General features: G+C 38.7%; 3 protein-coding genes across 3 annotated transcripts; 2 read left to right on the forward strand and 1 right to left on the reverse strand.

The window, feature by feature from the left end:
- Window positions 1-9643: 9643 nt before the first annotated feature.
- lemd1 (LEM domain containing 1) lies at window positions 9644-14279 on the forward strand (the record flags this gene model as incomplete). Its single annotated transcript, XM_083920494.1, has 11 exons — window positions 9644-9838; window positions 11013-11109; window positions 11841-11990; window positions 12075-12139; window positions 12397-12456; window positions 12566-12721; window positions 12936-13026; window positions 13158-13255; window positions 13383-13472; window positions 13683-13756; window positions 13967-14279. The coding sequence occupies 11 exons, from the start codon at window positions 9644-9646 to the stop codon at window positions 14277-14279; spliced, it is 1389 nt and encodes a 462-aa protein (XP_083776620.1).
- Window positions 14280-15212: 933 nt separating this feature from the next.
- pm20d1.2 (peptidase M20 domain containing 1, tandem duplicate 2) lies at window positions 15213-20618 on the forward strand. The gene is made up of 13 exons (XM_083919823.1): window positions 15213-15465; window positions 15586-15672; window positions 16548-16783; window positions 16872-16958; window positions 17058-17191; window positions 17346-17465; window positions 17966-18041; window positions 18135-18196; window positions 18287-18365; window positions 18467-18538; window positions 18626-18791; window positions 18876-18975; window positions 19981-20618. The coding sequence occupies exons 1-13, from the start codon at window positions 15243-15245 to the stop codon at window positions 20108-20110; spliced, it is 1572 nt and encodes a 523-aa protein (XP_083775949.1). The 5' UTR covers window positions 15213-15242; the 3' UTR covers window positions 20111-20618.
- Window positions 20619-20705: 87 nt separating this feature from the next.
- Window positions 20706-24537, reverse strand: LOC310951544 (acidic mammalian chitinase-like). The gene is made up of 12 exons (XM_083919824.1): window positions 24496-24537; window positions 23845-23973; window positions 23735-23761; window positions 23442-23619; window positions 23298-23354; window positions 23050-23206; window positions 22817-22941; window positions 22617-22740; window positions 22037-22219; window positions 21783-21899; window positions 21564-21696; window positions 20706-21334 (listed from the first exon to the last, which is right to left on the reverse strand). Exons 2-12 carry the CDS (start codon window positions 23867-23869, stop codon window positions 20973-20975), a joined length of 1488 nt encoding a protein of 495 aa, XP_083775950.1. The 5' UTR covers window positions 23870-23973; window positions 24496-24537; the 3' UTR covers window positions 20706-20972.
- Between the last annotated feature and the right edge of the window lie 3047 nt (window positions 24538-27584).

A 27584-nucleotide genomic window follows, 5' to 3' on the forward strand; every position in this document is an offset into this window, starting at 1 on the left:
TTTGAAAGATAACCAACCTAAGCTTCAGTTAAACTTTGGATTGTATTTTTTGCAAACAAGAGGACTGTGGATTTTGTTTCCAATCCGTTACATTGAAAGTGCATTACAAAGGAAACTTGTAGGCCTATTGGTCAGTATGAAATGGAGGAATGATAACAGTAAAAAAAAGAAAAACCTCAGTCATCATGTGGCACCTGACTACTGTCATAAGATAGAAGCTCTTGTAAGGAAGTTCTGTAGGTGCACATAACCATAACATAATGTTCAATCATGTTTTTGTGGCTACAAGGCGACAGTGTCTTTTAAGAGCAAATTCTATACGGAAAATTAATTAATCATGTTGTCAGTGATCATAAAAAGGAGTTATGTGTTACTTGTTTTATGATCTTATTTTCTATTGCACATAGTACAAGAACGTTATCAAGAATCTCAAAAGAATGCTGTGCTTGTATTCTCATGTGTGCACATGAGGTGCTTCAGAATGTCATTTGAGTTTTGTAGTGTATTGGACTGAGTGCAAAGCCTCATTCTCCAACAGTCCTGGCTTTAATATTATATGAACAGAAGTTTAAGTTCAGTGGAGCGTTGATGCTTATCCAAAGACTTCAATCAAGAATTCCCACCCAGGATTCCTAAGAGCGCAGCAGTCTATCACATCTGGAGCCCTCTGAAGATAATGGCTTCTGTCGGCCAATCCCCTCTCTGTGCTCTGTATGAATGGAGCGATGCTGTATCTGTTGATCCCTGTTACATTGGCTAATTATACACCTATGCTCAGTGCTGTTATTGATGGTTATTATTGGTCTTAGCATGAATTGTTTATTAGTGGCCAATTACTTTTTTGTTGCCGTCTACACTTTGTTTTGCACCATGACTTACCTCCTTATGAGTGTCTGACATCATCTTAAACTTTGACAAATATCAAACATATTTGTAATTGATATTAACCGACAGTGAATCACTTCTAAAGGCTCAGCATTTCCCACCAAATGGCACTACTCTTCAGACTTTAGTTTAAAAACTGTTCTAATTGTTTTGTTTTTATTAAGTAAAGCTGACATCAAATCATCTCGGTGGGATATTTAAAAGGTATGGGTGGTGTTTACAAATATTGTTTAATATCTTCATTATTTGAAAAGTAGTAATATATTTAATATTAAACTATCATCAAAAGCTAGAAGTAGTGCATTTTTGTACATTTTGATTCATGATTCATTTGGTGTTTGAAGCCTTGGGGAAGAGAAAGCTAATAATAAATACTACAAACTCTTGAGTCTTCTGTACCCTAAAACACTAAATGATATTAACTAAGGAGAAATAAAGGTTGCAAAATTGTTGAAAGTCCAAAGGCTCTTTTTTCTAATATTTGCGCTCCTCTATACAAGCCTGAATTGCAGCTTAAGCAGCCAAATTACACAAGATTATTGATATCAAAAACTGTCAGAGCCTACCTTATCCAAACTATCACATTTGTATGATTGCATGTGGAGAAAAATTCCAGGCTTACAGTAAAATTGAAAGTAGCATAACAGAGAATTAGTTTCATAGTGAAGTACAGTTTTCCTGAAATGGATGTGACAGAGTTCTAGAGTGTAGAAGGCTTAGACAACACAGGAATATAAATCAACCATAGTGCCTATTTTCATGGATGCTTTGTCAGTGTATCAGCACAGATAATAACTTGAATGCTGTGAAGAGTGTAGAACCTCGGTGAATTTAATGAAAGGCAAGTGATGAATTCAAAACCCCACAAAGGAAAAATGGATTTCTGTATTGAGGACTGAACTAGCTTTATTCCCCTGGAGATGTTTCAGAGGCAGAAGAGAGAAACAACTCATGCATGCAACTGTCTGGTAGCATGTTTGTACACACATCCGGACACAGAAAACACAACAGTGATTTATTCTTTTCTATCATATGTGTCTTGCTTTTCTCCTCCTTCTCCCCTGTACTCTCTCTCCCCCGCCTTTTTTCCAACACAGTAGAGAGCAGAGCAATGATGCGTGTCTTAGTGAAACCTGGTGAATAGTAATGAACCGAGCCTGTGTGTCTATTTGAGGGAAAGCAAGAGGAAGACAGAGAAGGGGATAGGGAGGGGTTTGTGGGGAAGAAGGAGGAGGAGGAGGGTAGACTGTGAGTGAAAATAAGGCTTCTATTGCGGCACTGATGCAGCACAAGCAGCGGTGAGAAGCACAGTGGAGACTGACGAGAGATGCAGTTGCATTAATCCTTTACACCCTCTACATGACAGCCCTTTGCTCTATCACACAGCTAATCGGCCATTCTGACCAGGATGATGTGATTAACACATCACTCGTTAAAACCTTCAACAAAATGTATTTTTTCTCTGGGTGTATTTCTTGTGCTTAGTTATACAGTAGCTCATTCTCCCTATCTAACCCCCTCCCCCGTATTAGTAGAGGAAATGGATGCAGGGGGAGAAAGCTGAGAGTGAATGTGGCTCAGAGAGGGGCAACAGCACCTGCTGTCTTACTCCCGGATTCACCAGGCAAAACAGCATTCTCCCTCTACTAGTGATGGACTGTTACGAGCACAAAGAAGGAAGAAAAGAGGCCTAAACAAAGACTAAGGAACTGTAAAGACACCAGGATCTTCAGATCAGTGCTGACTTGAAGCCGCACACATTTGGTCACTGTTTTGTTTTCTGCTTCAAACCTTACACCCAAACTGTTAATACTGTGTGTGTAGGATGACAAAAATAAAGTGTGTTTCATCGTTGGGATCAATTTCGATGAAAAGATAAATACATGTGAACTTCTGTATACTGAAGGATAAGTGACTGGAATATTCAGCAACTGGCTGCAAAGATCAACTAGAGTGCCAGGACTGAAAGGAAAGGAACAAACACAATAGACAGCCCCCCTACCTCAGCCCCTCTTTTATCCTTTTCCATCCAGGACCCATGGGCACTCTGCCAACTTGGAATCTTAAGAACTCATTCAGAGAAAGCCAAAGAAAGGGACTTGTTTAAAACCAGGACCCATTCTCTCACAGTCTCTTGTTTTTCCTTACATTTCCCACATGAAGAGGGATTTCTGGTTGCTTTTTTCTCTGACATTGCATCTAAGGAAGGGGGGGGGGGGGGGGGCAAGAATTGCCATTCATGTAACGTTTCGTCAGATTCGTGGTTTGAGAGTATTGTGAGCGAGTGATCTCCCTTCTGAGCCCCCATTCCCCTCTCACGCTCTCTCTTCCCCAGTTTTCATTCTGCTTTTACTACCTCTGTCTCCCCACTCTTGCTCCTGCTCACATAGTAACTCCTCCCCCCCACTACCCATTGTCTCTCCATACAGTATTAGGCTGAGGAGATGCCATACTCGTTCCAGCGAGGGACGCAGGAGAGGGAGAAGAAGGTAAGAGTCAAATATATATAAGAATGCATCCGGCTCGAAATACATGTCACCGTTACTCTCAGTGGTGTAAAGTGTGCTGGGAAAAATAGCTGTTTGTTTTTTTTTTATCAAGAATGACAGAGGATAAGAAGCTGCTTTTACTGATACACTGGGGCTTCCATGTGTTTTATGCAGTGTTTTAATGTGTTTGGGGGTTTTGTCTGCCAGAGGAAGGTGCTTAAATGTGTTTTTAATATATAAAAAGGGTGTACTGCATAGGATAAGAAATCCGGTGTCACCTCTTTGTCTTTATATTCAAGACCAGTGTCTAAATGTCGAAATGTGGAATATTAGTCATTTGCTGTATTGTTATAGCTTTGAATCTATAATTTTGTTAGAGAAAATGTCAACACTGCTCATACTCTCTCTCAAAAATGAGGATTGTATAAAAATATATTTTAAATAATCTGAAGCCAATAAAAACATCTGGATACTGACAATTCCCTGAATTGGCTCACAGCAGAGAGGGACCATGTATGATGTTTAGGGATTAAAGCTAATCCTCCGTGTGGCTGAGATTCACCTGCTTGTCTGGACAGAGTCTGACACAGGGGCTTTACTAATTTATGCTGAGACATGCATGAGAACAGGCTCCCTGGAGCTCAGCTGGCAGTGGTCTTTTTCAAACCTGGAAAAGGCTGATTGAGTAAACAATTTCCCTCAATCAGCAGGTAATGCTCACTATCAGAGGTCATGTGAATACCCAGCATAAGGACATACTCAAACTCATACTTGACTTCATTGTGTTTCTATTTCTTTAAGAATAAAGTTAGGACACCATGAAACTTATTGAATTTAATAAAAAAGCAAACCTATGACAAAAAGATGTGTGTTTTTACTCCCTTGCACTGCCAGAACAACTTAAAACAGGTGCATGAAAAGATGACCAGAAGTAGTTCTCAGTACTGGACAGTTGCAGCCTAGTACAGGAAGCTTTGTGTGCTTGTTCAAAGAAAAAAAAAGGAGGCTCAATGGGGCCTTTGTTGTTTGAGTTGGAGACAGCTAAAGCACAAGAAACCCTGACTGATAAATACCTGGCCCCTCTGTGCCTCAAATATCTCAGTGTTGCACTTGATACAATGTCAACAAATGCCTCCTCTGTCCTCCATAGTAGCCCATTTCCTCTCCGTCCACAATCTTTTTTCATGTTTTTATAAAGGCTACTGTTTTCTGAGCAGACATCTGGGTGAGCAGATTTGGCCTGCATAGCTTGAGTGTCTCAAGTCTCTCACTGAGGGAATGAAAATTGTCCAAAGCACTTTCAACAGTCTATTGCTTAAAATAATGGATAACAGTCCGGTGTTTCAGTCTAATGCATAGGAAGATTACATATTTTATTTGACGTCTTTCAGGTTAAGGAATCATGGGAGTTTGTATGAACGTATAATTAAATAAATCAAGCATATTAGTAGTTTTTATGTGCAGAAATCATGCTTGATTAAATGAGCAAAAGAGCTACTGCATGGAAATATGAACTGCAAAAACATGTTGGTCATCGATAAAAACTGCTAGGCGTTCTGTGCCCAGTGTATGAATCAAAATGCTTTGGTAATGATCTCCTTTGTGCTTGTGGAAGTCAGGCTGAGGATTGCTACAGAATATAGAAATACTTTACTATATCTGTTTTGAATTCAGAAACAGAATCCTTTTGATTAACACTGCACCTTTTCCCTGTAGACACTGATTTAAAATGGCATTTTTAATCAAAGATTATTCTTTAAAGCCCCCCGAGGAATTGAATAGCTTGCAGTGAATTGCTGTAAGATTCAAGCATTGGGTAGGGGTCAATTTATTTGCATTTGTGCTGTGAAAAATACAATTCCTTCTGTCTAAAGACTAACAAGACAGTTTCACTTTACTCCCCCGGGCCTCAGATGAATACTTAGTTTCTTTGGTTAATTATTCATGCCGATGTGAGTTTTAAACCCTGAACACTTTCTGCAGCCTGACCCTGTTTCTTCTCTTGTTTTCAAGCTTTCAGATTTTCTAAAACTACGCCAGTCTCTGATTTTGTATAACTGTCTTTAAAATCAAACCACAACTGTGTCTTATGGCTTTCTATTCCTATGTGAGTTTGTTCTAGCATTTCATGTAGGGTTTAAAGCCATTGGATACCCAGTGGACAGTCACCAGAGGAAAGACTTTTTTGACATTATTTTATTTTTAAGATGTCTTTGCTATGATTCTCTATTTGCAAATAGTATTTATCACTGTTCAAACTATTCAATGGAGAACAGAATTCAAACATACACAAACAAATCATCATATATATATAAAATATAATCAGTCTTAATGTAAATTTAGCTTCCGTGTTAATTCTTTTTTGCTCAGCTATTTGTAGCATCTTAAATCCTATGCAATGATTTTAACAAAATATGTAGCCAACAGCATCTACATCATGCATCTTTTATCCCATTACACTTTTGAGGCTGTGGGGCAAATATAGATATTAGAACATTAGATATTTTCCTGGAGATGGTTTTGGGAAACGACTGGTTTTCCTAAAAGTTGGGACTTTGCAGATGGTCAACAAAAAGTTATTTTCCTGCTGCAACAACTCCAATTAACAGCTTACAGCTCTTAGCGCTTTACAGCATATACAGTATACATATGCTGATTCAGTTTTGAAAGTAAGTTGTTGTTGTTTTTTTTTACATACAATGCTTTACAACGTTTTTCCGTCAATAAAATAAAAGGAGCAACATCATTCACTCCAGTGATAGTTACTTTCTGTAGGCCCAACACTAATGATGACATGATAGCGGTGTGCAAATATTATGCCACAGCTGTGATATCTATGAGAAAAAAGATTCAGAAGTAATCTTTTCATTCATCTTGTGTACTTTGTTCATTTGTCAAATTTCCAATTACCAGAAAAAGCATTGGTATTTGGTACATAGTACATAGTTCTCAATAACTGAAAGTAGTATTGCAAGTAAGTAAGTAAGTAAGTAGTATTATAAGCTTGTTTTTGATTTATAAGCTCACCACAGGCAGTGGGTACGCTGTGATTTTATCACAGTTAAGACGTGAAGTACTGCACGTTGTTTAACGTGCCTTTTTAGGAAATGAGCACTGCTCAATCCCCTCTCTCATAGTTACACCGCCCAGGAGGCCAAAGCTAACTTTACATTTTCCCATAACTGTAGTGAATTAAAGCTAGCTAATTGACGACTTTGTATCTTAGTTAGTCTAGTTTTTTTAGATGCAGAGTAATACTGAACGTGCAAAGGAATTCAGATGTGGCCTCACTGTCAAGTAGAGTTTTCAAAAGGATTCCAAGAGCACTCAGGCTTCTGACCGCAATAATAATGTTGAGTATCTCCTGACTTTGAACTTGGAAAATCCATATCAGAGTTCTGCAAAGCAAATATGTCTCAGATCACTTTTAGGGTCTTGATTTGAGAACTTAGTTATATCTGTAACCGTTTTGTTTGACTTGAAATCACAATCTATGACGATGTCTAAATGTTTAATGCCACAATCCTAACTTTATATCTAATGTATGTCGATATGTTCAAGACCATAACAGTAAAAACATTCCTGAAGACCAACAAAGGAGATCACAATAGTTCACTATTTTTAACAGTGATGATCAGGATGGGTGAGTTTAAAAGGTACCCTGTAGAGTTTTATAAACAGCAAAAGTTATGTTCATATTCGCTGTTACTCACCAAAACACATTTCAACAAAAGGTAAAGAATTGCAGCATATCTGGGCATGTTACTCCCACCTGTCGATCACTACATCAGTGTAAAACCACTGACTGGACTGTGTCAACCTCATTCTTGTGTGCAAGCACTACCACTAGCACTAGTGGGACCCACTTACAGTTAAAAAGCTCAATAGCACTACTAGAGGTCAAAAACTCTGCAGGGAACCTTGTACATACCAAGCAGCTGTTTCCTGATCTACCTGTTCAACACTGAGTATATACTATATGTGCAATTAATGTGCAATTATGTGGGAAAAATATATTAAAAAAAGAGTGAAAATTCCAAGTAGGCCAATTATTTTTTATCTAACAACAAAACAGCATACATACTCACAACTGATGGAGACAATCTGGCAATTGCAAACCCCTCATTCCTCTGGAGGCCCCCACTGAAAACCAATGTTGTTTTTCTCACATCACAATGTGTTGATCCAATCTAAAAATGGTACAATGCAAGTTCTCAACAGCACAGCAGGCAATCTAGTCTGCTCAAGTCAAACTCAAATATCACTACCATGTGATGTAAACCCCTGCTGCCTTGTCATTTCATTTTTGCATGCACAAAGAAGCAGCGAGATAGCAAAGTAATTTAATTAAATATCTTTCAACTGTTTTGTACGATTTGCAACAAAGACAAACACATCTAATGCTCATTGGATCCATTTTGCTTCATCTGTTCTTTTCCATAAAATGGTATTCAAGGAACACAAAATGGTGGGAACATCCTATTTTTCTTGTGTTTTTCTGTCACCTAAGCAGGAAGGAAACATTTGCTATAAAAACACTCCCATTTTAATTATGATGTGTATTACCAACTGTTTTCCCCTAAAACAGGGACCTGCTTCACAAAGCATGATAACTGCCAGGAAACAGCACAACTCACTTTAGCACCAGATGTTAGGGGGGTTGTTGAGTTTTACTCTACACAGTTGTCTACCTGGGTTCAATAATGATGTTTTGTGAGAAAGACCCCTGGTGTAGGTAACCATGACCCAGGTTTTCGTTCTCACCTACCAGGGGATTTCACTCATTACATACTGATCTCTAAGATCTCTGTAAGCACCAGAGGCCTGATACTAGAAGCAGGCTTACTGGGTTGTATCTTGACCACTGATGATTTGATTTTATTAGCAAGTTTTTCAGATAATCAAAGTGTTAGAGCACATGTTGGATGTTTGAAAAAATGGCACATTTAACTCAACCTGCTTTACAGACAATCCTGTGAACAAGTGTTTTGTTTTTCTTAATGTTCTAACAGATGTTAGGAAAGGAACTACTCACCCCTTCTATATGCACTAGTCCGATGCATCACTCCAGTAAAAATGGAGGAACTGCAGCATGCACCAGAGAGACGACCATGACATCAAAGGCAACCAAAGCCTGGGTCAAACCTGGACATCAAAGGTACACAGTCATTTCACTGGTAATGGTTTGGCTGGAGAAATGTGCACTGGAAATGTAACAGTTTGAACTAACTTTTAAATGTGGGCTTTGTGGGTGTAAATAATAAGATTTACTTTAATGAATTAAAATGTTGGGTCACTGAGACACACCCAGCTTTAATAGACATAGGCCGACTAATAACACATGTGCTTTAACTACTATGGTATGTAATCATCTACTGCTGGGGTCTTCAGTGTTTTTTAGGCCAAGGACCCTTTAGCTGAAAGAGGGATGAAGCAGGGAACCCTTCTACAAATATTGTATTAAACTGAGTTGGATATTAAACTGGGCCTAACAGGGGTGGGTGACTTAAAGCCTATAGCCTAGATGGTGCATACAATACTAAGATATTACAATGATCATTTTATATATATATATACACACACATCATATGTTAATGTTCAACATACATTTAGCAGGCACATTGGATCCTTCAGCTGAATTGTATCTGTGCATGGCTACCATAGTGGCTACCATAAGCCTGTAAGCCTATCATAAAGGTTGTGTTAATGTATTTATTTTTTCGCAATTTATCTTTGCTTAAAATACGTTGCATTCATGTTAATTATGCATTAATGTATATTTTCGACATATTTTTGAAAAAAACAGAACAACTTGGCGGACCCCTGTTTAAGATAGCTGGTCTAGTGTAAAAAAAAAGAAAAGAAAAGAATATTAAAATGATTATTTAACAGTTTATGTATTTTACATTATTTAATATGACTGGATTTAATTTGGTTACAACATGTATTTTTAATATTGGAAACATATACTTATTTAAACTAAGTTGAATAATAAAAATAATAAAAATGTCTAACGTTATGTGATGAACTTCAGAGCTCGTTAGCTAAGCACACGGTTAGCCTCCATTGAATGTAAGGCTAACGTTAGCTGCCTGCTGTCAATCAAATCATTAGTTGCAGCTGTTCTCAGTTCAGTCAGAGCACATGCAGAGGGTTCAGTCGACTTAAAGGACGTGCTTATGCATGCATATTTATGAATATATATTACAGCTCAGGTTGAAGTGAACTAAAGAACTAACGTTTTAACTACTTAACGTCGTCCTCGTGACATGTCGCTGTTTGTGGAGGATCCTTCCCATCTCTCGAAATCCAGACTCAAGTCAGATCTAGTCGCCCACAATGTCGCGCTGCCACCTGTCCAGAGCAAAAAGGAGGTTTATGTGGAGTTGCACTTAAAACACATCCATCAGAAACACGCTGCGGATTTTTCCAGCGACGAGGAGGAGGAGGAGGAGGAGGATCAAGTAAGTTCTGAGATGTGGCACTGAGTTGTTTGGGAGTTTTAAAACTACATATTGACTTATGGCTGCACAATTTGCTGTAATAACCATCATGGCGTGCTGCTGAATGTTACCAGATGATGATTTGAAATCAAACTAAAGACGTACCTGTTTTTCTCTTGCTCTCAGCTCAGTCTGAGGTTCAATTTTGAATTGATATTAACTGTTTTGACCTGCTATTGCTCTGTTCTGCCTCTTTTGTTTTGCTGATTTTAGTTCTGCTGTTTACTGCTGTTTTGTGCTGTGTTGTTCCTGTTTAGACTATTGTTATTGCATATTGCATTGTCACTAAGGCACTTTCAGTTTGTCTGCCCTGACTGGAAAGCACTTTGGATCATCTTCTGTTGTCTTTAAAAGTGCTATATAAATAAAGTGACTTGTCTTGATTTGTAAGACCACTACTGAAATGTTCCTCCTACATGTGTCCTCGATTTACCCCTCAGCATGTGATTTGGCATATGTTGCCTGGTAAAAGACTTGTCAGCAATGCTGCCTTCAAGGACATCAACACATTTAAGCCTATTCGATAATGAGTCGTTCTTGTGCATGATGATAATAATAATTATTAGTATGAACTGACTTAAACCAATGGTGTGCTAGGTCAGCAGCTGGGGAGGGGAGGGGTAGATCTGGGTCAGTGCTAAACCGTCCCCTCAGCTGTAGCTTTTGAGGTCCTTGACAACTGAGCAACCAGCTGTATAGATGGTATAGATTTACATGGGACTCCTCAGTAGTGGGCCTCTGCCGTTACAGTCGTGTGTGCTTGTGCGTGTCACACCTGTCACACTCATTTATGCGTCCTAAGAAGAGCTCTAGCACTTGTTTTCTGTAGGTTGTTTCTGTGTTGTGTTTTTTTTCTTGCACAGCAGTTCAAGTTCTGGAGAATCGCCTTCACATGTTACACGAAAATCCATCTTGTCAGGATGGTTGTTTAGAATACGTGAATGTTATAAGAAGCAGATTCATACAGTGCCTAAATTAGATGAATATTGAACAGATTTTTGTGTGCAGCAGCCTTGAGCTGTTTTTTTATGCTCTATATCCCACACCTGGAAACTGCTGGGCTTCAAGTTGCAGTCTTTGTCATGTCTCCAACAGCATTTCCTAAATTTATAACACCTTGTTTTGTGAGGACAAGGAGGAGGTTGCAGAGATGCCTGATCCCAGTGATTTGACTGATGACGACCTCAAGGCCGCACTGCTTAAACACGGGGTTAAAGCTGGGCCCATAGTAGGTGAGGTTGCACTTTACACTGTCTTGAAATTGGCTTCTCTTGTAGAAATAGGATCCCTGCCATCAGTAATGAAGCAAATTAAGTAACCAATTTATCAGTATATATATATATATATATATATATATATATATATATATATATATATATATATATATATAAGCAGAGCAAAAGGACCAAATTTTTACGCACGCATGCGCCTCAGTTGACTTTCAGTATCAGTCAACTGCTGACCCTTTAAAGTACTGACTTTCCAGAACAGAAAACGATGCTGTGTTATTTAGAGATGGTGTCATTTCGTGTTTCCTTATTTAAAGGGTCCCCAGTTGACTGATATTGAAAGTCAACTGAGGCGCGTGCGTGTGACCTGTGAAAATGTGGTCCTTTTGCTCTGCTTTTATATGTCTGTCTGCAGCCAGATTTTGTCACTGTGTCAGTGTCGCAACCATGGCAGAAAATGAGTGTGCTCAGAGCAAGGACGGCAGAGGTAGCAAATGTGCCATTGTCCCTTTACCCCCCCACCCCCCCGGCCCAATTTGGCATCGCACAGGTGTGATCCCATTGCAAGACTCTCGCTAAAAATGTATCAGCCAGTCAGTCAAGGTCTCAAAAAATCTAATATCGGTCGGGCTCCAGTTAAAATGAATGTGTTAAGACTTAATGTTCACCCTCACTCTTTTTTTTTTGTCTATTTGTCTGTGTCCTAAAAAACTAATAGCGTTTGTCTGTGCTAGCCTCCACCAGAGCCTTGTATGAGAAGAAGCTCAGGAAAGTGCTTCAGTCTGACGGACATGGATGCCTGAATGTAGAAGTAGAGAATATTGTATTATACTCTGAGAGTGAAGAAGAGGAGGATAATGGGGAAGAGGAGAACGAAGACTCAGGTATGACCAAAAATGTTATTGAATTTTTTCATTTTTACGGTTGGTGTCAGATAATCATATTACTTTCTGTACAACCTTGCACAGGTTCTGACAGAACAAAAGAAGAAGCAGTTGAACAGTCGGAGCAGGCACAAAAAAGGATCAGCCAGGTGAGAGAAGGATAGAAAGTTCTTGATATTTTGTGGTTAAATGATTTAGAGTTATTTTGTTATGAATAGTACCTCTTGAAATTGTCTGAAATTTGGATTTTCCTTCATTTTTGCATCACTAGCTGTGTTGAAATGAATCTTCCCTACAGTGCCACTCTGTGGTTACACAGTGCACCTGTAGACTTGTGTTTAACTGGAAGTGTTCACTTGATTGGAATAAGCACTTGAGTGTTGGAGTGTGTTTTTCACCGGTACAGTTCTGTTTTCAGAATGGTGGTTTTGTCTACCCGCAGTGCTTTTTACTCTCATCAAGACTGGTAAATACTACACATATTCATAGCGTTTGCACATCATTCTGTCAAACTGAACTCTCAGGGGCCACTGATGTGTTCTTTTTCTTTGTTTGATTGGGTTGGCCTTTTGTAGCATGCTCGTGCTTCTCGAAACAGGGAACCTAGTCCCAAGTGGAATTCAGGGAATGCGATAAAATCATCGAAGCGGACTCGGCCTCCCTGCAGACAGATTCCCGTAGGAATTAGTAGAGCATCCTCTGTAGATCAGCGTTCGGGATTAGGATCAGGGGTAGGCTGGTCTTATTTCACTTCCCTTGTGGATTGAAAATTCTCTGCATTCCTTTATTAGACTGTAACTTCATTGTGGGTCCTTCTCGAGCCACCAATGGGATATTTTCAGTCTTACAGTGATGGACTTTGGTATCTCACTGGTGTAAAGATCATGTGATAAATTATACATATTTGTATTGCTGTTAACATGATGATAATACATATCCTTGCAGCTTCCGTCTGGATCGCAACAAGTTATATTCAATGGCGGCTCTTCAGTTCCCTCTCAGACCTTCAGCATCACTCAGATGGTTGAGGAGGAAAGTTAATCCTACGTGTTTTTTTAACCCACATTCCACATATTTAAAAATGACCCAGTCATTTAATTTAGATTTCCATTGTGAGTAATCATCACCGGAGTGCTCATTCAATCATGTACATTATTCACTCTGAAGAACAGATGGAGAGGCGGATGTCACTCTCTACTAGTACAGACACTGAGAGAGAGGTGAAGGGAAGCAATGCACAGGAACATTGGTCACGGTCCAACAGGGTCAGTAGTGCTCAAATTGTTCAGTCACACTTTAAGCTCAAACTTTGGTGGTGGTTAATGTTGTTGGAGAGGTTCCCTGGAGGAAATGACTGCAGAAATCATAATCCGTCACGTCTCCTTTCCTTAGCTGGACATGCCAATGGTGGACAAGTATACCATGGAGAACCAGTCCCTGTACCACACTCCCAATGCATCTCCTAATAAACAGGAAATGAAGGCACATATGTCGTATATTTTTCTTTTTTTATTCCATATCACTTGATGGGGGGTGTGTGCATTGTCTGCAAGAACACACTTTGTTTGCTGTAACTAATTTTTATATCCTTCACTCTGCCTGGCCTGCTGGGCCTCTCTGTGGGTCTCTCCTTTGGGATGCATTTCTCGTTTCCTACGGTTCCACTTTAGTAATTTCTGCTGTCTTTTCTAGCTTTCTCTGAAGCCTGCGAAAGATACATCGAAGGACATGTTTCACAACACTGAGGCCACACCCACAGGCATATAGTAAGTGCCTCACCGACACCATTACAGTGCACCAATAACAAACTGCTTTTGAGTTGTTTTTGCAAGATTTCACCAAAGTACAAGAAATGTACAGGTATTTGAATTGGTGTTGGTACACATGCCAACTTGCATGGTAGTGCATATCAACACATGGTAACATGGTAGGTTTTTTGTGATTGGGTTTAAGCACATATACTTGTTGTATTTTAGTGTGACTCGTCGGAGACCCATCAAGGGTGCAGCAGGGAGACCTATCCAGTACGCATACCCAGACACTCCTACCAGCCCCACGACCCTGGAGAGACGAGAGGTCGAGCGCCACCTTGTGCCCATCCAGATACGGATTTTGGTCTTCCTCATCGTGGTGTGCCTCCTGTATCTAATTTATGTTTGTGTTGAGGACAACTCATTTAGTTCATTTGTGGCCTTACTGGATAGTCTAAACCAAGGGTCAGAAAGTGGGGAGGGGCTTTTGCTTCCGGCTGACACACAGGACACACCAGCTCTCTCCGGACAGGAGTAAATCTGTCTGTTTTATTTAAGTCCACACTGATTTACAGATGTGAGGGTCATCTTTGATGTAAGCCACGATGGCCTTGTTCTTGGGTATCTTCAGGGAGAATATTGTTTTACTATTCACTGTGTGTATGGGAGCGAACCTCAAAGTCTGGTGATACTGTTTTATATGTTTTGCTTATGTATACCAAAGTGCTCTTGACAGTGTAGTGGAAACAATTGCTAAAACATAAATTAGGCTAAACTAAGACTGTAAAAGATTTTCTTCAACTTATAATGATGAATATTAATGACAATCCTATAATTGTTTTCTATTCCCTAACCCAAATTGTTATTATCACTGTGCATTTTCAATTTAAGTGTCACTGTGAACTTTTTTTTTAAATCTTTGGATATTTCAATAAAGGATGTTTTGCTTCATACATTTCTTTTGCAACTGATGCTTCTAGCTAAAGTGATTAAGAATACATTGATTCATATAAATGTTGATTTGAAAATGTAAATAACATTTAAAACAGAAAATAATGAGTAGTATTTAATTATGTATTGTATAATTACAATTAAAACATTAACCACCATTCACCACATATCTTTACTTTATAACAAGATCTAAATTAATTTCAGCACATTTGTCCAACATATTATTTTCTCTTCTATCAACAACTATTATTTTACATTCAACTCAATAATATTTATATTATAAAATATGATCCCTTCAATTTTATGCTTACAAAATAAATAAGCAGTAAGCACGTGTGATTGTCAGACATATCCTGTACATATACACATATATAAGCACCAACAGGGCTCTTTCACAGTGAAATCCACTTTAAGTCCATTGCTTGAGAGAGATCACAAGTGCGTGTTATACCGACGCCAGCAGGTGGCTCTCATTCAACAAACCCGACCTCGGTGAGCCGCACGCAGTCCCGATGAACGAGTTCCGCTGTCACAACAACAGACAACAAAAATGACAGACTCGGCGTGGCCAAAGTTCAAAATACTCAAGTTTTTAAAGATTATAATCAGTAGTTTAATCATCACAGCCGTGCTGTTGTTCACCGCAGCATCTATCAGGACTCTTTCCCTGGATGTCAATGTCGGACTTCAACTCGCTCGTTGGGAAAAGACGAGTAACCTCTCGCTTGTCATAGACCACCACCGGAGAGAGGAGCTTCTCGCTAATTTTAAAGGTATAATGTCAATGTAGCATAGTGGTCAACAATAAATGACCGCCACCCTGTGTGGAAACTAACAGCCAGAGCAGCGGTGTCAGACGGTATCACTGGCGTTATCTGTGTCCATGTCTCCAGAGGCTGTCCGTATCCCCACGGTGTCTTTCTCAGAGAAGGAGAGCAACGTCACCGCGCTGCTTGAGTTTGACAGGCTCCTGCGAAAAGGTGAATACAAAAGGCTGCGACTAAAATATGTGACACTTATTCGATCTCGAACGACGCACCGAGCTGTGCTAGTTAACTACTGCTATACTGTAGCTACGACTACTGCTAGCTATTTGTTAACGTTAGCTAACGTGTAACAGTTGACCAACGTTACATTCATTGTTGATGCAAACCAGGACGGGGTCTTGCAGAGTTACTGCACGGGGTCCACCAAATCGTTTCATAATCTTTCCAACGTTTTTTTTTTTTTTAAACATGTCTGAAAATATATATGAATGCAACTAGCAAAGATAGACTTGTGAAAAAATAAAAACATTTACACTACCTTGATGTTAGGGTTACTTGCTTATAGGCAAGGGAGCCATGCACAGATACGACTGAGCTGAGTGATTCAATGTGCCTTCAAAATGTTTGTTTAATGAATGTTTTTTAATTTCTGGAGCAATGCTATGTAATATAACATTAGCTACTACAACTTTTGAAAATGAAATAGATTGAAAAGATTCAATATAAACATTACTTTTCTTACATGTTCCAGAGTTATACAGTACACAATACCAAACATGTATTTCTAAATGTAGAAATGATAATAGAAGTAAAAATGTACAAAGATAGTAAAACAAAAAAAAGGAATGAAGAGTAAAATATAATTAGACTTTGTGGTCTATTTTTAACGAGCAGTTAAAAACAGGGATATTTCGGGTGTCAGCTTGAGCCGGGTACAGTCCACCAGAAACAGGGACGTCAGGTCACCCTACTCTACGGTGCCCGAATAAATTACACAACTTTTTCTTACAGGCTGAGTATTAAACCGACCTTAATTTGTAAAAGAGATCAAGTTCCCCTTAAAGCCTGTACTTTTCTATCTGTGCCAGCCTTCCCAACAGTTTTCTCTTCAAGCTTGGTTCGTCATGATTTGGTGGCCAACTACAGCCACCTGTTTTGGGTGCAGGGATCACAGCCTGACCTGGTGCCATACCTGTTGTTGGCACACATAGACGTAGTCCCCGCCTCAGAATCAGATGGCTGGGAAGCCCCACCATTTTCTGCCAGGGAGATAGATGGCTTTATCTATGGTAGAGGGACTATAGACGACAAGAGCCCTTTAATGGTGAGAGAACAAGTGATAATTTGTGTATTTTTGCTATTAACCTTTCATGTACCAGCCAGACTAAACCAACATGCTTTATTTCTTACAGGGAATACTTCAGGCACTGGAATACTTGCTGATAAAAGGTTATGCTCCACGCAGAGGATTTTACATCGGTCTTGGTCATGATGAAGAAGTACTTTATTAAACTCTTACTTTTTAAAAGTCTGAACTTTAAATAAGATTTAAAATATCACATCTGAATTTCTGTGTCCTTCAAAATTTATTTTTAAAGGTCAGTGGCTACAAGGGGGCAATGAACATAGTGCGTGTACTAAAGCAGCGTGGTGTGCAGCTGTCGTTTGTCCTAGACGAGGGTCTGGCTGTACTTGATGGAGTCATCAGTGGTCTTGAAGGACCCGCTGCGCTGTGAGAACCTGTCATGCTCTAGTGTAAACACTGTATTTTAGTGTGCAGCATGGTAAAAAGTAAACCATTTGGCCAAGCCTGACATCACAACAGTACTCTCAAGCACAGCATTAAATAACATATTGTGTTTTATGTGTGTGTACTTGTTTTGTAGAATTGGAATAAGCGAAAAGGGTTCGGCCACTGTGAAGCTTAGTGTGTCTATGGTCCCTGGTCACTCCTCAATGCCTCCCAGAGAGACCAGCATTGGGATCTTAGCTGCGGCAGTCAAAAGGTGAGAGGTACATTTTCTTCAGATTGATATGATGATTCATGATGATTCATATGTATGTAGGTGTATTTAGCCCTAATCACACTGCTTATCCTTTGTGAGGCTGTTGTGCTTTTATTACGCCCCGGTATCTGTGTGAAAGCCAGGGCGATGGCGACGTCGAGCCAACATCTGTGTTATCGGTAAAGCTAGCAGGGCGGACGGCAGCTCAAAAAGTGACAAAGCAAAAATTATTAATAGCTTACAGGAACATTACGTGCAATAGTTCAGTCTCTTCCCTTCTTTCTTTGCTTCTTTGAATTTCTCTCTCCCTCTTTCAAACACACACTCGGGTGTGGTCACTGTCATACAGTCCTTGTCCTTCTTTGCACTAACAGTTGTGCTACCATAATGTATAAAGTTGCAGCTCACACTAGACGCCAACGCCTCTTTTGCTTCTAGGTGTCTGACATTCTATATTTTTGTCACTCCTTGAACCAAACCGTATCATGTTATTTCCTCAGACTAGAGGACAATCCCATGCCCAGATTATTTGGTCATGGGCCTGAACGTGGAACATTTGAGCATCTGGCGCATAAGGTAAGAGGGACCAACGACTTGTCTACTACCCATCACATCTAATATTAAATTACATTTCTCCCTGTTAGTCAGTAACTCATTCTTTGTCTTCAGTTCGGGCTCCCAATGAAGTTCATAATGTCAAATTTGTGGCTGTTCGCCCCACTCCTTGGCAGGTAAGTTATTATATCCTAAAATTCATTCAGCATGTTTTTTTCTGATTGTGTCCATTTGGAATAAATACGTCTGCATGTTTAATGTTATAGGGTACTTGAAAGAAAACCAGATACTAATGCTTTTGTGAGGACAACCACAGCAGTCACCATGTTTAATGCAGGAGTTAAGGTACATTCATTCATTACGAAATAAAGGGTACTTTATAGGAAATAAGATTTCAAACAGTTCTGTTGTCCTCTGTACAAATTAAAAAATTTCCCCCCATGAAGGTGAATATCATCCCTTCCCTTGCTGAAGCTTATGTAAATCTACGAATCCACTCAGCACAGTCATTACAAGAGGTAGAGTCAAAAGGTTGTTTTTTTTAGAATTCATGATGTCCCCCACAAATATTTTGACATGAACTAGATGTTTCCTGTCTCGTCTAGGTCTTGGAACTAATCCAGTCTACAGTGGGGGACCAACGAGTGAAGATAGAGCTTGTTGATGGGTTTGACCCGCTGCCTGTGAGTTCTGCAGATGAAATGGCCTTTGGCTTCCAGATCATTAAGAAGACTGTGTTGGACATGTTTCCAACAGTTACAGTGGCTCCAGGTAGAAATCACATTCAAGTATTTGTATAAAAACTTTGTAATTTAAGCCAAAGTATTCCATAACATATAGTGCTTGAATGTGCAGGTATCTGTATTGGAAACACAGACAGTCGACACTTCAAAGACCTGACAAGTGATATTTACCGCTTCGCCCCTGTCTGGTTTAAACCAGGTGATGCTCAGAGGTAAGGTTACTTAGTTTGTCCAAAGTCCAGTTCAGACCAACGATATACATGAGAGGAGTTGAAACTTGCAAATACTAACAATATACAGATCTGCAACTTTCTGATACCTGCCAGTTTACACCAATGTGACTACACGAGATGATCTATCATCTCCATAGCAACAACTCTTTGTACGTCCGTTCTAACTTCTGACTATTCAGGCTTTTTTAACAGGTGAATATAATTTGTTTCATCATAAAATATAAATGAGGACAGAAATAGTGAGATACTTATGTTTTTAGAAGCGACAAAATGGTGAATATACAATTTTCTTTGCCTAATTCACTGCTTTGTTCTCGATTTAGGCGCTCCCTCTCTGTATTTATTCTATACCTCGCTCGACCCTTTCTCTCTCTTTTTCTTTTCCCCGCGCGTTCTCGTTGAGCCGCCGTCCAAAAGTGCCTTTTCGACCAGCTGACAGTTTGTAGCTGACTTGACCAGCAGACTTTGCTTTGAGTTAATTGCCTGTTGAAATAGGTGATGTGCCTTAAACCAGCTGCTGCCAACTTGACCATCTGAGTCGCAGGCGACACCATCATCCGGTGTTAGTTGAGATGAGGATGGGCCAGGTCGCAGCGTTTACCTGCAGAGTTCTAAAACGAACTGAGCTTAACACTGACTAATCTTAACAAAGTGTGCTGTAGTAAGTATAATAAAACAAAACTCTTAACAGAGTGTCTAGCAAACCACAAGGAAACTTGAATAGAAGAGCTTTCTGCAGTTGGTCACATGTTTTTCACAAACTTGTGATGTAACAGTGTGACCTACTTGGACTGTTCAGTCTTAAATATCCTCTTAATCAAATGTAATATTAGTTTCATAGAGAACAGACCTTTAGCCCAGTTTCCCCCTCAGCTTTAGTAATAAAAAGCCCTTATCCTTCAAGAACAGCATGAGAAAATAAAAAGAAGGAAACAAATGTTCTTTTTTTAGATAACATACGTTTTTTCTTCTCCTTTTTCTTAGATTCCATGGCATCAATGAACGGATTTCCAAAAAGAACTATGAAGAGCTTGTGGTATTTTACTTCAGCCTGTTTCAAAACTGTGACATTCAGAAGCTCCCTGAGCCCCACAGCTCTGCCCATGAACTCTAAGGAATATACAAACAACAAGGCTCTTATTGTTTGTCTGTATAATTTCAACAGCACCCAATGGGACCTTGATTATAGTAACTAAATTACCAAATGATGTGATTCTGCATTTTCTATTGCCCTGTAGCTTTACGGTAAACAACAGAGTCTTTTAGATCTTCTTTGATGACATACAGTATTGACCTTGTTGCATAGAAAAGATCACAGGATAACCATGTGGAGCATCTTTGCATTTATGATTAGGATTTTGCGGAAGACTGCTGTGATGATTTTCAAAAAAACATTTCATGTAATAACTGACTTTTGTTGGGCTGCTAATAATACCATAGTACTTTATGAAATTATGATGGTACATATAGTGAAAAGACTGAATAGTCTGCTCATAACAGATAATATAAAAAGATGCTGAATAGTGATATTTACATTTTTATTTGGTATTTAAATTCATTCTGATTTGTAATGGCACTTTGAATTTGTACACAATTTTGAGAAAGGTAATGTTTGAAAATATAATAAATAACTTTAAATGATCTGCTTTTATGTGATATATTTTTATTTAATTATGGAAAAGAACAATACAAAATTACAATTTCCCTCAAATATACTGTTGTATCCAGTTAACTCTCAAGACTTTTGCTATCTAACTAGGATGCATTTAACTACATCACATATTAACTAAACTTAACATAAGGAGAGCTTGACAATGGCTTAAGCAAGTACAGAAGACATATTTCTTTCTTAGCAATGAAGAATAAAAAACATGATACACAACAACTTTTAGTAATACATCCTTTTTTTGCGGTTTAATTATAGCACATCTGAAGATCGACATGAAACAGGAGAGAAGTTAATGGTGCGTGCTTATTTAGGGCCAGTTACAGCATTTGCAGGCATCGTAGAAAACCAAACCAGCGGGGCAGTCATGGACATAGGTAATGTCACTGAAACATTGGTAAAAAGAGCTTGGGTCATTAGGGTTGGAGTGAAGCCCGACCTTTCCTACACAGAAATTTGCAAGGGGTTTCCCGGCAGGGGTCGTAGTAGGTGACGTAGTAGTAGTAGTAGTAGTAGTGGCAGTGGCAGTGGCAGTGGCAGTGGCAGTGGCAGTGGCAGTGGCTGAAGTTTCAGATCTAGGCTGTTGTGTTGGATCTACAGGTGGGGTCCCTGGATTTGGAGTAGTCTGGACATCTGCACTTCCAGGTTTCTCAGCAGTGGTCACGACTGTATCTAGATTTAGAGACGTGTGGAAGAAAAGATTCACATATAGTATAGTTGTGTTATTTGATCATCCCATATGATTATTACTGAGTTGAATTGCTGAAATGTCACACTATGAACACACAATTGCACTCACACACATTTTCATACAAGCTGATTATAGTGAATCAAATCTCATTAATACATCACTACTATTCTACAGGATAGGATATACACTTTTCACAACCATTTGGTTTACCTGAAACCAGAAGACTATGCAGATGGCTGATGAGCGGGTATTTGCCCTGTTTACAGAACTGCCCACTGTAGTCATCCATGTCCAGAGACCAGACAAAGACTCCTCCAAAGTTGTGTTCTTTTACGTAGTTGACCTGAGAGGATGCAAAATAATAAAATCAACAACTAAAGTACAACTAGTTATTTTCTAAAGAATACTCAGCATTAAACAAATAACTACCTTAGCAACAACGCTGTCTCTGTTATCAAATCCAACCCACTGATTTCCCATGGTGCCATATGGGACTTTCTGTTTGTCAATCCAATGCACTGTTTCTCCGTCAAGATAAAGACAAATCTGAAAGGAAGGGTCAAATGTAAAATTTTAATCAAACATACTGTATTGGCTGAATCAGAAACTTGACGCCCCATACAAATTAAAATCTGTACATGATTAAACAATTGATTTAAATAGATTAGAGCTTCCAGTTTCACCTCATAATAGGACCAGAAGCCTGCCGCCCAAGTGTATCTGCCTGCATGACCAGCACCACTGATTGGTGCCCCGACCTCACTGGATCCAGAGGACAGGGTAAAGGTTCGCCCATAAGCAGCAAATCCCAGAGTGAGCTTTTCAGCAGGAACCCCCTGGTCCCTCCAATACCGCATTGCATAGTCCTGAGGCGTGGAAAAAACTAGAGCTGTGGTTAACGTGAGAAACAATTTGTATTTGGCTAAAACTCCCCATTTTTTCTGAGCAAATAAATGCTTTTATTACAAAGAATTTCCTTATTAGAGTAAAAATTAAAAGATAAAGGTACAAAGTCTCTGGTATCTACTACCAGACACATTGCTTGAAAACAGAAATAAAACACAAAAAGAAATTTTGGTTGGCTCTACACACATGAAATGTAAGCTACACCTAACTGAAACTAACGTACATCCTATCAATATTATAGTATGCAGCCAAAGTATTCACCCCACTTTCGTCGTTGAAGACAGACCTAAATTTTAGTTTTTTATCTGAATACACCTTAATAAATTGACAAATGGCAGTGTGAAATCTTGTACTCACACTATTTAAGTATGCGTAGCTTCCGGTGTCTAGGGATCCCTGGTACAAGGGACTGTGATGTACTGTAAACCCATCCCACGTGCCGCGGAGGTCATACGTCATCACGTTAAAGAAATCCAGGTGCCTAAAAAATGCAAATAAGTGCTAATTACTGAAATAAGTAATAAGTAATAGTAGAAAATAAAATTAGATTAATTTACTTGGCAATCTCTGTGACTTCATAACCTTCATCAATGTATGCTTTGACAGCAGCCACAGCAGCAGTGAGCAATAATCTGTGACCTCCGTTTGCTATTGCTTCAGCCTCAAAAGCCTTTTGGAGTTCCTGTACAACATAGAAGCATGGGTCAGTCTGACCTCATCAAATATAACAATATACATAGTGTATAGTAAATTTTTGAGAACGACTCGGCGGAGAAATTATGGATCTGACTTTGCACAACAGCGTGAATCTCTTTTTGTCCTCTTGACGTTTTGCAGGATATTCCCAGTCCAGGTTAATCCCATCAAACCCATCATTTCTCAGCAGTGTGATAGTTGACACAATGAATTTTTGTCTGTTGGCTGCTGTTGATGCCATCGTTGTGAATCTGAAACATTTAAACAAGAAAATGTGCCTTGAAGACATGCTTTCAATATCAAATTAAATATATTTCAGTATGTTGGATTGAAGTATCCCACTTTTGTGTGCCAAAATTCCAACCTCCAACTGACAGAAGAGTTTTCAGATCCATATTTCTGTTGAGAAAAGATGTTCAGCAATCATTATCTTATGTTTCCAAATGAAAGACAATTGGCAGAATATTTAAAGGTAAATGCACTGACCTATCTTTTACTTTATTAAAGGCTTTGTAGTTTTGTGTGTTGTCACAGGGGACCAGCTCATTGGCATCATTAATGCAAGAAAAGGCGTATATCAGATGGGTACACAGGTTTGGATCAATGTCTGAAAGCATGACTTTGGACCAGCTAGTGTAGTAACACACCAGTCTGAAGGAAGAGGCTGAAACATGTAAGATATTAGTGAATTCCTTTGTGATAAAAAATCCTTAACACTAATTATTTAAGCACTTAACTAAGATGCTGATGAGACTTTTTAATGCACAATGGAAACTCACCCAAACTGGTGATCATCAAAAAGAGACCTACATAGTAACAGAGTCAGTCAGCATTCGCTTAAAACAGAGCTTCTGGAAACAATAATTTAAAGTTTAAAAAAACGCCTTACCTGCAGTTAGAATTAGCTTCCTCATGTTTATTCTGTACGAATCAGCAACGGTTTCATTTATTTGTTAATCGCTGGATAGTATTTTCACATATGTTTGTCTGGAAGGTTCAGTCAATGACCAAACATCATCTGGAATTATTAAAGAGCATAGCAAATACATTTTTATTGCATCCAGTCCAAAAAAACAATACAACATTTAATTTAATATTAATTTACCGCACTGTAGATACAATATACAGTAATAGAGTAGTGTCATCACATATCAGAGGTGTAATCGCAGACTCGTAAATGTAACCACTAATGTTTAAATATAGGAGCCGATTGCATGTTCTGTCTTGATTCCTTATCAGATTGTGATATTTTAACAGTTTTTACACGACAGGGATGTTTATTTGATCCGACTTAATATGCTGGTTACTGTATGCTTTTTGACCAATACAAGTGACATACAGCACAAAATAGAAATCAAAACAGAAAAAGCATGTAATACACCTTATGGTACAAAGCTCCCCGCTCCCCCAAAAATAATTTAGTTTTTAGTTTTTTTTGTTTAGCGAGATAAGATCACTTAAAGTGCTCCAAGTTTTAATAATGAAACAAAAATTATGAAAAAAAAGGTGTAATAATATTAGATACAAATGTGATACTTACACGTAGGTTGGAGATAAAGGCAACTTCTTTCTCTCTCTGCTGTGACTGAGGATGTGTGGTGATGAGGACTTAAAATAGGCAGCTAAAGAGGGTGGAGCAGACGTATGGGATGGGGACAATGAATGCAATTCTGTCTGTGATGCTGCTTTTTTTTGTAGATTTAGAAGGGGTAACATCTTGAACTTTACTTTTCAAATTAAGTAATTAGAATAGTTTGACCTCAGTTTTTTATTTTTTTATTTTATTTTTTTTTATGTCACAAACCAAACAGGAAATATTAATTGACAAATAAGTGTTAGTTATTTTTAGTTATTGGAATAAATGAACTATCAATCAATTTAAGATTCATAACAAGGCCCAGTCTTATGCTGCTTACATCTCTAAACTTTGGCAGTGTGTGTTCACTATAGTTAACAATGAAGGCAGGAGATGCTTGGTGAGGTTAGACCGGCTGACTGGACAGTTATGTTCACTCCTTACAGCCAGTGGCCATCACTCTGACCTCACTTGTTTCCCACCTTAAGAGGAAGAAATGGATAAAGAGTGAATTCCCGAACCAACACTGTGACCAAGAGAAGTTAAGGGCAATGCAGTTGGCTCACATCTCTGGGAATATTTGCCTAACAGGTCCTGCTTTTGTTGATATATAATTAAATCTTCTTCTGCCTGGACAATACCCAATGGAGTTTCTGCTTTGATTGATGGCAACTTGGCTTTAGTGCTAGCACTGGTTTGTGCAGTTTATAGTTCATGTTGTTCAGCAGCACACTATGTCCTATGCACCACAATGATAAATTAATCATTAAAACAGTATTAGGGGTTGCATCTGTGCATCTTTAAAAAGAAATATATTTCACACACATTAAAACAAATCATATAAAGAAACCTGTAATGGCTTGTTTAGAAATCACACTTGCGTCAGTGAGTAGGGTGACTGTGCAGTTTTCTCAGACGAGTAGCAGACAAGAATTTTTATTTTATTTGGACCTAACTCAGAAACCAACTGATATATGTTAATATAGATAATGTGCTTTTGGAGAGAGCTGCTTCAACGGGTTTCCTTGGAATAGCGGTGGATAAAGCGTTAAACTATGAAATAAGCAATGGCATAATTGGTAAATTAAGACACATGGTGATATGTAATATATATAACTTCATGATTTTCCCCTTATTTAATTTACTGCAAAATTGCTTAGGTGAGTATATATCATGCAAAACTGCAAAAGATTAATCAGTTAGAGAAAGTATTTGTTGGACTTTCTGTAAGGTACCCCATAGATGTCTTATTACAATTTTTTTTCACTGTCCATGTTTTCCAAACCCTCTCATCTAGCCAACACACAAACCACAAACACAGACAGGACACTTCTCAGGTCACCAGGCAGTTTTATTCTGATAGCAGAATCGAAGTAACTAAAAGCACCTCACCAGAACTGGATCATAAAGGTAGAGTAAGAAAGCCGCCTTTTTTAATAACCTCAGTGATCTAAGAAGGTCAAAAGCATTAAGTGCCTGATAGATGTATTAATAGACTTTCTTTATTGTATTAAGTGCTTAATAGATGGATTTAATTTATGGTAAGTGGTTTAAATGCTGTTATGTTCAACTTTGCATGTATGACTAAGGTCTCTGGCTGCTTTGTTTTGAATGGACTGGAGTTTTTCTATTATTTGATTGGACAATTGAGTCACAGTCACGGTAGTTTAACCTGTTTGAGAGAAAAGAGAGAGACATCTAAGTGAATGTGTTCCTACGTATTATGTATGTTACTCATGTAACTTTGAAAGTTACATGAGTTAAGTGACTCTTGAGTTAAGTGACAATGTAATTAATTGTCTTTATTCAGTTTTCTGGATATATATGACATATGACTGATCTGTTTCCCGATAATGGTGTAAAGTGGAGGCAAAGCTCAAAAGATGAATCCTAGTTGTTGTCATTGTGGTGGTGGGGGTGATGGTGGTGGTTTTGGTATTTGTTGTGGTTGAGGGACTTGTTGTAGTAGTGGCCATTGTTGTGGTAGAGGGAATTGTTGCAGGAGTTGTGGTTGTGGTAGGGGGAGTTGTTGTAGCTATGGTGGTAGGGAGAGTTGTTGGTGGAGTGGGAATTGTAGTGATTGTGGTAATGGGATTTGCAATTGTGGTAGGCAGAGTTGTTGTGGTTGGTTGAATTGTTGTGGCAGTGGGAGTTGTTAAACAGGCCGTTCATGCTTAACCAATTATTGGGTTTAGGGGGCAATTACTTTTTCACATAGGGCCAGGTTGGTTTGGATATCTATTTTCTCTTTATAAATAAAATCATCATTTAACTGCATTTTGTATTTACTCAGGTTATCTTTGTCTGATGTTGAAATTAGTTTGATGATCTGAAACATGCAAGTGTGACAAAAAGCAAGAACAGAAGAAATCTGTAAGGGGGCAAATACTTTTTCACAGCATTGTATACTTTAAAACTAAAAATATACAATATTAAACTAAACCTTTCTGATTTAATGATCTGAGAGGTCAGATTTCCATCCATCGTCCATCCATCCATCCATCCATCCATCCATCAGTCCTATCTGCTTGTCGATCTCACACTAAGAAGAATAAGCTGGTAAATAATGACCATAGAAATAACACCACTCAAGACGATGCACTCCCAGTACAATTGAAAAAAATGAATGAAATGAAAATCTATTTCTTGATTCAAACCCAGATAAACTAGAGCATGACACTTAAAAATCCAATGGGTTTCCTTTTGTAGAAGTTCTTGTTTGATGGACAGTTTACTGCTTCTGTTGAACATGCAGAGACTATTTTAACACTAGCTTATTAGCAGCTGTTTTATATGACCAAGCATTGTTTTAGTTTTTTGGTCCTGCCTACCAAATTGTGAGCTTGAGCTTTTAACAGTTGAAAACAACCTACCACTGCTGACTGTGTTAGTTTTGCGGTATAACCAGCTTTTTCACATTACAGGGAGTATTTTGTTTTGCATTCTGTTACGTTAAACTAGCTTCCAATGTGCCCTACCAATGTAAGTACAAAATAATTATGGACATGAACCCTCACTGAGCATAGTTCACAGAGTCTCACAGCTGGTGCAGA

The sequence above is a fragment of the Echiichthys vipera genome (assembly GCF_963691815.1).
Source record: "Echiichthys vipera genome assembly, chromosome: 9".
Taxonomy (NCBI): Eukaryota; Metazoa; Chordata; class Actinopteri; order Perciformes; family Trachinidae; genus Echiichthys; species Echiichthys vipera.

What these genes read in the sequence shown, in the direction of transcription:
- LOC310951544 (XM_083919824.1), bottom strand. Translation starts at nt 23,869, where the DNA reads ATGAGGAAGCTAATTCTAACTGCAG. An exon ending in GCTACGCATACTTAAATAGT is followed by an intron (nt 22,220 to 22,616) that starts GTGAGTACAAGA and finishes TCCACGCCTCAG; the next exon opens with GACTATGCAATGCGGTATTG. An exon ending in GCATAGTCTTCTGGTTTCAG is followed by an intron (nt 21,335 to 21,563) that starts GTAAACCAAATG and finishes CTCTAAATCTAG; the next exon opens with ATACAGTCGTGACCACTGCT.
- pm20d1.2 (XM_083919823.1), top strand. Translation starts at nt 15,243, where the DNA reads ATGACAGACTCGGCGTGGCCAAAGTTCAAAATACTCAAGTTTTTAAAG. An exon ending in TGACAGGCTCCTGCGAAAAG is followed by an intron (nt 15,673 to 16,547) that starts GTGAATACAAAA and finishes TATCTGTGCCAG; the next exon opens with CCTTCCCAACAGTTTTCTCT. An exon ending in GTCTTGGTCATGATGAAGAA is followed by an intron (nt 16,959 to 17,057) that starts GTACTTTATTAA and finishes TTATTTTTAAAG; the next exon opens with GTCAGTGGCTACAAGGGGGC.